This window comes from Rhinoraja longicauda, chromosome 27, assembly GCF_053455715.1.
Source record: "Rhinoraja longicauda isolate Sanriku21f chromosome 27, sRhiLon1.1, whole genome shotgun sequence".
Classification (NCBI taxonomy): Eukaryota; Metazoa; Chordata; class Chondrichthyes; order Rajiformes; family Arhynchobatidae; genus Rhinoraja; species Rhinoraja longicauda.
The window spans coordinates 16,365,508-16,376,717 of NC_135979.1; the positions used below are offsets into that span (position 1 = coordinate 16,365,508).

Genomic DNA, 11,210 nt, shown 5'->3' on the forward strand with positions numbered 1-11,210 from the left:
TCCGATACATTTGTTCCTGGTAGAAACAAAATATGAAATTAAAATGGAAATAGCAGGACGAAATCCATGTTTAAAATAGTAATGTTAAGTATATATTGCCACAGCGTGTTCTTGCTACTAAAAGGTAGCTTCATTAAAAAGTGTATACTTTTTATTGGTCTCTCAGTCACACCACACCTGCAACCCTATATTCTAGGAGCTAGAAGTGTCTATAAAATAATTCCACATTGTGATTTGAATAAACAAAGGCAGATGAGTTTCAAAATGAAAATGGGATTTTATTTAAAACAACAGTTGAAAGAAAATAATGAAAATTTACATGCATGCCTTATGTAATCATTTTGAAATGCAGTGAAGCTTTTGAAAACACTAATCTTAAAGATGAGTCAAGGCAATTCCAAAATTTAAAACATTACTTATCACTATGCAACGCCTTAACAGAGAAATGGTGGCAATTTCAGCATTTTATGCACATTTTATAATACAATGTACATAATGTTCACAACATCTCAGATGCAAAATTTGCAATTAGTGATTGGTATCTCAGCAGTTTACAGCAAATGTTAATGTACACTGCCATTTAAGAAAGCGTAAGTAAAATTTCACATAAACCTAATATTAAAGGGTTCAAAAATCTGTTTTGATTGTGTGGTCTTGTCACATCCAAACATTGACCAAGCGGGACAGGGAGCATCTCTGGAGTGAAAAAATGGGTGGCGTTTCGCGTCAAGACCCTTCTTCACACTGAGAGTCAGGGGAGGGAAATTAGACATGTTGAAGGGAAAGGTGTGAAAATGACAGATCAAAGCAGACGCTGATCAGGGAAATGTAGAATGGTTCATTGTTGGCTGTAGGGAAGGTGACAATGAGGCATACAACAGTAAAATTAATCAGGAGGATGGTGAAACTAGGGTAGGGGAAGGACAAAGAGAGGGAAAGCAGGGGTTACAGCCCAACCAAAGGTTTTTTAAATGAACTTTTCAAATGGAAACCAGTTAAGAGAACTGGGAACTTCCTCTGAACCTGTGTTTAGCCGGTCTATAGAACTCACAAATCTACAGAAAAAGCACCTAGCAACTTTACCGAGCCTTCCAAAATGTTAATATTCAAGTCATTGCTGAGCAACAACCGATCAGCAGCTTTTCAAACTGCTGAGAAACTCAGAGTATTTCTAATCAAAACATCTGTGTGAGACGATGGTCAAATCCTCGAACAGGCTGACCTTTCCTTCAGTGGACTTGGACAAACAGACAAGATGAAGAGGGTTTATGTGGGATTGAGGTTTGTCAATCAAATTGTCTCAGGTGTGATTTTTACATTATAAAATAAGGGTTCAAGACAAACCTCATCACCTTATAAGGAAGCTGTGTACAGAATTTATCCCCTTTAGGCAAAAAAAGGTATTGTCTTCATAGAATGGTCACAAGGATGAATTATGTTTGAACAATTATATTTTGAGTGAATTAGTCTTTATAGAATTTATATTGCAAGGAAATAGATGCATTGATTTAGGCCAAAACGATTAGTTCAGCTGCTGCAGCGTTAACAAGATCATTTTAGGTAAGGAACTATATGAGTGATGAACCATTCCTGTGAGAATTGAAGGTGATCCCCATCCACGCTTAGAAATTCCAGTTTGTTCAGTTTGTCCATTGCCTTCAACCCCAATCGATCCTGGAAACAAAATAAACATTTTCACTGATTTTCTATTCAACACTCATTTCTTGCCGTTTTGGTGACTTCTGGTAAATTGCTCATCTGGCCACCATTCCTGTCTCCCAAAGGTTCTGTTTTATCCAAGCCATAAATTATTCTCGCACAACTGGTGTTTCCACCAATGGTTGCTAAACAATGATCTAAAGCAGGCAAGCTGACCACCTCACCATTTCTTCAGTTGAGATCATGAAATATAGTGCACACCAACAACTGAATCTGGACCCCATCTAGCCAAATTTTGGTAGAACTAGTTTGATTGCTGAGATTCCTATCAGAATATAACAACAATTGAAATGGGGGGATGCAGAAAAACAGCAGTGTTTTAGACCTGCATATTAGCATTGCCACATCCCAGAATCTTCATTTGGCCCGTCATAAATACTCTGGCCAACTGAGCAAGTCAGACGCCAAGAGTTCCTGCCCTGAACTCCCCAAAACCTTTCTATCAGAATACAAAAGTATTGGAACACACTCCACAGCCTAGATGAACGTGTTGCAAACCATCATCCAGGTCAAACCCCCCACTTGATGGGAACCCCAGTCTCTATTTTAACAATTAACTTTCCCTTCCTCTGGCACACCATCTTACATTTGATTACATCAAAATTTGAAATCTTTACCACCTGGAAGAGCATAGGTAGCACACACATGGGAATGCCACCATGTGCAAATTCACCAAGTCACATACTTCTGAAACATGTCATTGTTCCTTACTCACTGCCAAGTCATAAACCATTGCACTCAAAATCTAATTTTTGCTACAAAGACTGAAGCAAATCAAAATGGTTCAGCACACTGAGTGTATTAAATTGTGGCTTTGACAGCAAAACAAATCCTATCAATTAAAAAACGAATTAACAATTAACTTTGTATATTATAGAAAAAGGGAAATTACAAATAAAATTTAATTTTACCTCCTGATAAAGGGCACTCTCTTGCAATGTGTACGTGTCCTTGGCCTGGCCAGCTTTATAGAAACCAAACCACTGGAACAGAATTCAGAATGATAAATTTTGTGTCATATAAAGCACTGTACAGCTTGCGATGCTGCTTGAATTTTGAAACAATGATTTAAAATTATTCAGTTTCACTTTAACAGGAGCCTGCAGAAAATTAGGAGTGGAGTAGGAGTAGAAATTAGGAGCTTCACTCAATACTCAGGTGGAAAGGACTCAACCTTTTTTTATATGACAGTTCATCCATCCCAATAATCAGTTTGATGAACTGTCATTTCACTACCTCTATGGAAAGTGAAATTACTCTCATATGAATTTTCCACCTTTCTTAATCGATATATTGGTTTGTTGTTGCTGAATTCTGAACTACCATCAATCCTTGTGCTTGTTAGATTTCCCAGTAACTTTATCCAGAAATAGCCACCTTTGTTTTTCTGATTAATTTAGTTCTTAACTGAACAGATTCTTAACGCTGTCCGAAGCTGCCAAGGATACAGGCAAGAGTACAGTGGACCACAAGAGATCTCATCTCTCTCCCTAGTCCCTTTCCAGGCTGGAGGAGGTAGCCGTTTCCTGTAACTGGAGAGACAATAGGTCATGGGTTTCCTTCTCTGTCAATGACACATATATTCCACATAAACTACAGTTCAAAAAGATAAGGGAGCAGATGGTGGATTATTTAAATGCTCATGCAGAGATGGGAAGAGGTGTAGCTGATATTACAGTCAAATCCATATGAACAAGAAAGTCCTAAAAGCAGCTTTTTATATAACTTTATACAACTGCAACTATTAATACCAAAAAATGCCATTAAAAATAGAGAATCAAAACATTGCATTCTCACCTCCGAATCAATGGGGTCAACCATAGAATCGTTCAAGAATTTTATCATTACAAACGTTTTTAATTTCAGCAGATTTTCTTTATAGCTTTCATTGATGACCTGCAACACAATATTGGTTGCAGTTACATTCCCAAAAGAACATTTAAACCACAGATTTAAATATCATCTGATATCTACAGTAGTTTCCTCTGCATATTGAAACTCAGTTGCTACTATATAACAATGCTCAAAACCAACAGCAAAATTGATAGTCTGTGATACAAGAGGGAACACAGTGCTAGACAAAAATGATTAGATACAAAGTGTGTCGTAATGGTGGCTGGATACATTTAATGGATAGAGTTCACAACTTGGAATTTCCAACGTGAAGCAAAATAATTAAATAATATTGACTACATACCCTTTCTTGATTAATGTCTGCCAAGAAAACACTTTTGCTCCTGTAAAGTTCTTCATTCAAAGGATCATGCCAGTATTCTGCCTGCACCAAACTAGTAAGAAAGCCATATAAAAATGAAGAAAAGATACACATCAAAGGATTCAAAGTGAGATAACAGAACTAGTGTTGACAGGTGATTGAAGGTTGGCAAGGACTCGGTGGCAGATGGGGCTGTTTCCATGCCGTATCTCTAAACTAAAGATACACAAAGTTAGAGTATAGAACCAAAACTGCAGTTTAGAAAATGTGATGTTCTAGAAGAGAAATCTGCAGTGATTCTCTTCCAAACCACTGGAAAAGACAAGGGCATACGTGCACAAAAATATATTTACTGTCTCAATTTTGCCTCAATTTCGACTAGTCAGGCAATTCATGAAATGTGCAAGATGGAAATATCTTCAAACATAAGTGTTGGTACTCACTGCTTTTGAATGGAGTTTCTGTAAGCACCAAAGTTCAGCAATTTCCTTATCCAATTGCAGAATTTAGAACTTTCTCCAGGACAGCGGGGTAAACCATACACTCCTCATGGTGGAAATGAAGGTGGGGAGAGAAAGGTGCAAGAGATAGAATGATAATTTAATCTAAATGAAAGATCTGATTTTTTTTCATTGTTCATAAAAACGTTGATGCAATACGCCATCAATTCCATACACTCCGAGTGGTGAAAATGAAGGTGGGGGGAGGCAGGTGCAAGAGATAAAATAATCAAATCTAAATGAAAGTACAGAATTTGTTCTCCTTGTTAATAAAAACTTTGATACAATGTGAAATCTGCAGGCTCAGGCTTTTGGTACATTCAATATGATTTGCTGTAATGATTGCATGTTTGGTTCCAGATCTGTTCTAACTCATCTTGCCTGCTGGAGTGCACTGCCTGAGAGAGTGGATGAAGCACAGACCCTGATAGATGAGGACTTGAAATCGCTTAGACAAAAGGCTATGGGCCAAGTGCTGGAGAAGGGAATAATATGGAAGGGTGTCCAATGGTCGCCATGGCAGAGTTGGGCCATATGGCCTGTTTCCATTCGGTATGATCATATGACCTTATGCTTCATCTAAATATTTTAGTTTAATTTTAAATTTTGTAGTCCGTGTTCAAATGCCACGACAATTTTGGAGAGATATAACAAATAGAGAGGAGAACATTCTTGATTAGAGTACATCACTGGAATGCATTTAGTTTCTAGGCAGTGATTGATCTCGATAAAACGAAATTTCAAGAAGGGTGTTTCTCCCAATTTAATTGCTGAATGGAATTACTGAAGTTAACTTTGGAATACCATTATCAATTTCTTTTAGTCACAATAATGCACCTTTGTTTCTGCTTCCTGCAGTAACTTTTGAGGGATGGTAATGGAAAATATGAGAATGGTTTAGGAAGCAGAATGGGGTGGGCCTTGTCGAGTGTGGGAAGTCAGTGTAGCTTGGCAGATAAGTCCTTACAATAGAACAAAGGGGTAAATGTTACCTTGATGCTGACTTCCAAATGTGATAAGATTAATCATAGGAGGAGAAGGGCACCTCTGTGCTACAGCTCTTCTGTAATGGATACAGAATCATGATGAGAGAATTGCATCTGCCAACTGAGCAGCCAACTATAAAATGCCCCTTATTTAACTACATTTTACAAAACTGTATTAATTGGCACAAAATACTTTGGAATATGAATACATTCTACAAATGACATTTTTTCCAACGCAATGGTCCTATTGTTCACTTACATAAACTGGCCACCTTGAGAGAAGCCCATTGCATTGTATCCATTCTTCAGCTTCCTGTCCTTGGATAATATATTACACACCAACTCTACTTGATCATTTACATTCATGAAGTAACCGTTCTTAATGTCCTAAAAAGAAAGTTTCCTAATACATATCAACTTTGAGGAATTGTATAATTAACAAGTCTAGACCAGGTTTTTGATTTTTGAAACTTGGCTGTTTAATTTTTAATCATTTAATAATTAACATAATACACATGTCTAAATTGTGTTAATCTTGCAACATCCACTTCATTTTTACCTTAATAAAATACTATGAACCTACAGTGCCCTCCATAATGTTTGGGATAAAGACCCATCATTTATTTGCCTCTGTACTCCACAATTTGAGATTTGTAATAGAAAAAAATCACATGTGGTTAACGTGCACATTGTCTGATTTTAATAAAGGCCATTTTTATACATTTTGGTTTCACCATGTAGAAATTACAGCAGTGTTTATACATAGTCCCCCCATTTCAGGTCACCATAATGTTTGGGACACAACTATGTAATGTAAATGAAAGTAGTCATGTTTAGTATTTTGTGGCATTTCCTTTGCATGCAATTACTGCTTGACGTCTGTGATTCATGGACATCACCAGTTGTTGGGTGTCTTCTCTGATGATGCTCTGCCAGGCCTGTATTGCAGCCATCTTGCAGCCAAGGGCTAGTCCCCTTCAATTTTCTCTTTAGCATATAAAAGGCATGCTCAATTGGGTTCAGATCGGGTGCTTTGAAAAACCCTTTTTTCGCTTTAGCAGTATGTTTGGGATCATTGTTTTGCAGTAGAATGAACAACCGGCCAATGAGTTTTGAGGCATTTGTTTGAACTTGAGCAGATAGGATGTGTCTACACACTTCAGAATTCATTATGCTACTACCATCAGCAGTTGTAGCATCAATGAAGATAAGTGAGCCAGTACCTTCAGCAGCCATACATGCCCAGGCCATAACACCCCCCTCCCCCCACCATGTTTCACCGATGAAGTGGTATGCTTTGGATCTTGGACAGTTCCTTCTCTCCTCCATACTTTGCTCTTACCATCACTCTGATATAAGTTAATCTTCGTCCTTCGTCTCATCTGTCCACAAGACCTTTTTCCAGAACTGTGGTTGCTCTTTAAAGTACTTCTTGGCAAACTGTAACCTGGCCATCCTATTTTTGCGACCAAACAGTGGTTTGCATCTTGCAGTGTTGCCTCTATTTCTAATCATGAATTTCATCTGCCGACAGTTGTCACTGACAAATCCACACCCGACACCTGAAGAGTGTTTCTGATCTGTCGGACAGGTGTTTGGGGACTATTCTTGATTCTAGAGAGAATTCTTCTGTCATCAGCTGTGGAGGTCTTCCTTGGCCTGCCAGTCCTTTGGCGATTAATAAGCTTACCAGTGCTTTCTTTCTTCTTAATGATTTTGGTAAGCCAAAGGTTTAGCTGGTGTCTCTAACAATGTTATTCTTGTTTCTCAGTCTCATAATGGCTTCTTTGACTTTCATTGGCACAACTATGGTCCTCATGTTGATAAACAGCAATAAAAGTTTCCAAAGGTGATGGAAAGACCTGCATTGAGGAGGCAATTAAACACACCTGAGCAATTACAAACACCCGTGAAGCCATGTGTCCCAAACATTATGGTGCCCCGAAATGGGGGGACTATGTATAAACACAGCTGTAATTTCTACATGAAACCAAAATGTATAAAAATGGCCTTTATTAAAATCTGACAATGTGCACTTTAACCATATGTGATTTTTTCTATTACAAATCTCAAATTGTGGAGTACAGAGGCAAATAAATAAATGATGGGTCTTTGGTCCAAACATTATGGAAGGCACTGTATGTGGTGAACCACATAGATGTGTTCACAGCTTCACTCCTTGGACTGTAGCATTAGCTGCTCTCTGGTTGCATACTTTAGGGTTATGTTGTAGACCAACTAAATAAATTTATAATGCAATGGTTATGTTTTTCATTACCAGCCCACGCCTCAGATTTGTGCAAATATGGTTGAAAGATTCAAGAGTATTAGTCTTTGCCACATTGATCTCCAATCACAAACCTGCAAAAATAACTATATAGATTAATAAAAACAGGGCAATCAATGTAACTAGCCAAAGCAACCATGAAGAAAACATTTACTGGTAGTCATATTTGGTGGTGGTGGAAGTGGTGGGTTTTCAGTGTGGAATCATGGTTTGCAGAAAGTTAACATAAAACAGAACTTTAAAAGAGGATATATAAAACAAAAATTGTTTTATCTGCCAAATTTTCAGCCTGATTGCATCTTCAGCATTATTCCCTATCCTAAAATTAAACCAAGAGAAGTGAATGTGTGTTATGGGATATTTTCAGACAACATTCAAATTTTTAGCACCATTATTTGTTTAAAAAAAACATAGTCTGGGAGCAAAAGTCCTAACCTACATGCACTCAAGTATTTACTTCCAAATGACATTGATGAAACAAAATGTAAATGTCACGTTACTCAATGGGTTAGGAAAGGAGGGAAATGAATTAGCCCAAATCTTATCTATCTCATTATGCATTACAGCCACCCAATCACCAGGGAGGTCTATAAACGTCTTTAAAAGAAATATAGACACAAAAACCTTAGATGCAGTCTGAAAGGTCGTGATTCAAAACTGTCTATTATTTATCTATTCCCTCCGCAGATGCTGCCTGATCCATTGCATACCTCCAACACTTTGTTTTATTTTCTAAAGAAATATAGGCAGTCTTCATTACAGCTAATAACTACAATATCCAGTACAATACATATTTTACTTATGTAGTGCCTTTAACATAATTAACTGTTTCAGAATACTTCACAGGTGCATTACCAAACAAAATTTGACAATATAGAGGAAGTTATTAGAGTGGACCACCTAAACTGTAGTTTAAATGGCAGATTTTAAGGTATGCTTTAAAAAGGAGTCAAAGGCATAGAATTTAAATACACCCCATCCACCATTTTCACAATCTATTCTTTTAGATAAATCAAACTATTCCAATAGAATAGTCAAACATGATTTTCTTTTCATAAATCCATGTCGGCTCTGTTCAGTATCATTTTTGGTGCAAACCATTCAAAAAAATAAAACAGCTACATGGTAATTAAGAGCACAAAACAACCACATTTAAAAAGTTGGTTCAGTTGTTATCATTACATTTTTTCCTCACACGCACCTCCTCAATACTGTTTCCAATTTGCAAAGACAAGACATAAATTCCTGGGATTGCTTCTTTCACCAGTTTGATGAAATGCAAGGTAAGTTCTTTACAACAACTGTCACCTAAAATGAGTAAATTGTACAGGATTGTAATAAAAAGATAGTAATCACCACAATATAAAAACCTTAACAATAGCATAATCATTTTCTTCTTTCATAAAAGTGATCAATTGATTTTTAAGAATCAGTACTTTCTTTGAGTTACATCAGAATATAAAAACAAGGGTAAAACACTAGACAATGGTTTATTGAATTTGAATATTTATGTTTCCAAGTTACGGCACAAAATATTTGCATAATTTTAATAAAGGCGTATTTAGAATGATTTTCCCGTGAGCGTCCTAACAACTTTCACTTCTATATTTCGTGATCTCAAAGCTTGAACATAGTGCAATGGGAACATAGTGCATAGTGCAAGAGAATACTACACCAAACACTGAATTGTTCCAATTGACGTTTTAAATAATTCTGAATTAACTGTTTATGAGTTGCACATCAATATAAAGCATCGACGATTCTGCCACCAAAGAGGGACAGAAACATCAGATCAATCAATTGAATATATTTAATTGTCAATATCTTTGATATTTTGTCTCCTTGTACTCACCCATGCCGTGCCAAATGATCACGGGAGGCGGCTGCGTGCTGTTGCGGACTGTTTGCCATGGTAATGCTTCCAGGACGGAGCAGAAGAGCAGCAGCGACAACGTCCCTCCGTGTACAACCATTTTGCCCAAGTCACATGATTCAAATCACGTGATGTAGTCTCCACCGAGTGGCCACGAATGGCTTCAATCCGTTGAATCTAGTACTCCGGTTGTGCCGTTACAAGATGCATTTGTATTTAACAAGCAGAGAATTGGCGATGGTAAACGTATTTTTATGGCATTTATAATCATGTTATAAATACTTCAAACGAATTGGTCCTGCGATGGCGGTGTGCTGAGGCTGTGCGAAGGCATGGGAATAGTAGTTGTGGTACATTGGAGAGATCTGACTGTTGTAAAGAACTTAACTTGCATTTCATCAAACTGGTAGAAGAAGCAATCCCAGGAATTTCCTGACCCGCAATGAATGTTAGTGTAGCCACATTCCACATAGATGCAATCTATCTAGATCAGGAGTTTTACTTTTTTTAAGCTTGATAAATTTATTTGATATAGCTCTTCTGCCTTTTTAACCGATTAATCTCATTCCTCGTCTCACCATCTATTGCTCATCAGTTCTATCTCCCTGGTAAATAGCAAAGCAAAATGAATGTCTTCTCGCATTGCCTGTCCTTTACTATCTACCCCATTACATCTTAACCTGCCATTTTTATTGATGTATGAACAATATTTTGTTATTTTGTTTTACGTTCCTTGATAACGTCATAGGTCCTCCTTGCTTCTGAATGATTTTGACTTATTTCCTTCCCATTTTGTACTCTCTTGGCACGTACTCCCCAACTGTCAATGTACTTAACATATACCTCTATCCTTCTCCCAACTTGTTCCCTATGTCATCGTTCATTGCTGAAGTTTCATAACCTTTCGTTTGTTCCATCCTTTCAGCAGAATATATATTTTGTGCACTTAGCTGAACATTATTTTTAAATCCTAACTATAAAATGTTATTTAGTTATCAAGAAAGTGGTGGTGAGTCACTTTTTTGAACTATTGCAGCTTTAAGCTTTTTAAAGATGGTGAAGCTTTTCACATGCTCTGCCACATGACAGAAACATAGAAAATCGGTGCAGGAGTAGGCCATTTGGCCCTTCGAGCCAGCACCACCATTCAATCTGATCGTGGCTGATCATCCAAAATCAATACACTGTTCCTGTTTTCTCCCCATATCCCTTGATTCTGTTAGGTCTCAGAGCTAACTCTCTCTTGAAAACATCCAGTGAATTGGCCTCCACTGCATTCTGTGGCAGAGAATTCCACAGATTCACAACACTCTGGGTGAAAAAATATTTTCCTCATCTCAGTCCTAAATGGCCTATCCCTGGTTCTGGACTCCCCCAAAATCGGGAACATTTTTCCTGCATCTAGCCTGTCCAATCCCTTAAGAATTTTACATGTTTCTATGAGATCTCCTCTCATCCTTCTAAATTCCAGTGAATATAAGCCCAGTCGATCCATTCTTTCATCATATGTCAGTCCTGTCATCCCAGGAATTAACTTGTTGAACCTAAGCTGCACTCCGTCAATAGCAAGAATGTCCTTCCTCAAATTAGGAGACCAAAACTGCACACAACACTCCATGTGTGGTCTCAC

General features: G+C 37.5%; 1 protein-coding gene across 1 annotated transcript; it reads right to left on the bottom strand.

The window, feature by feature from the left end:
• Window positions 1–257: 257 nt before the first annotated feature.
• LOC144606883 (palmitoyl-protein thioesterase 1-like) lies at window positions 258–9,678 on the bottom strand. Its single transcript, XM_078423340.1, has 9 exons — window positions 9,560–9,678; window positions 8,909–9,015; window positions 5,680–5,807; window positions 5,427–5,497; window positions 4,378–4,480; window positions 3,917–4,007; window positions 3,517–3,615; window positions 2,631–2,702; window positions 258–1,674 (listed from the first exon to the last, which is right to left on the bottom strand). Exons 1-9 carry the CDS (start codon window positions 9,561–9,563, stop codon window positions 1,552–1,554), a joined length of 798 nt encoding a protein of 265 aa, XP_078279466.1. The 5' UTR covers window positions 9,564–9,678; the 3' UTR covers window positions 258–1,551.
• Between the last annotated feature and the right edge of the window lie 1,532 nt (window positions 9,679–11,210).

Coding starts and splice junctions, on each gene's coding strand:
- LOC144606883 (XM_078423340.1), bottom strand. Junction 5,498..5,679: donor TCTCAAGGTGGCCAGTTTAT/GTAAGTGAACAA, acceptor TATCCATTACAG/AAGAGCTGTAGCACAGAGGT. Junction 4,008..4,377: donor AGAAACTCCATTCAAAAGCA/GTGAGTACCAAC, acceptor CTTTCTTACTAG/TTTGGTGCAGGCAGAATACT.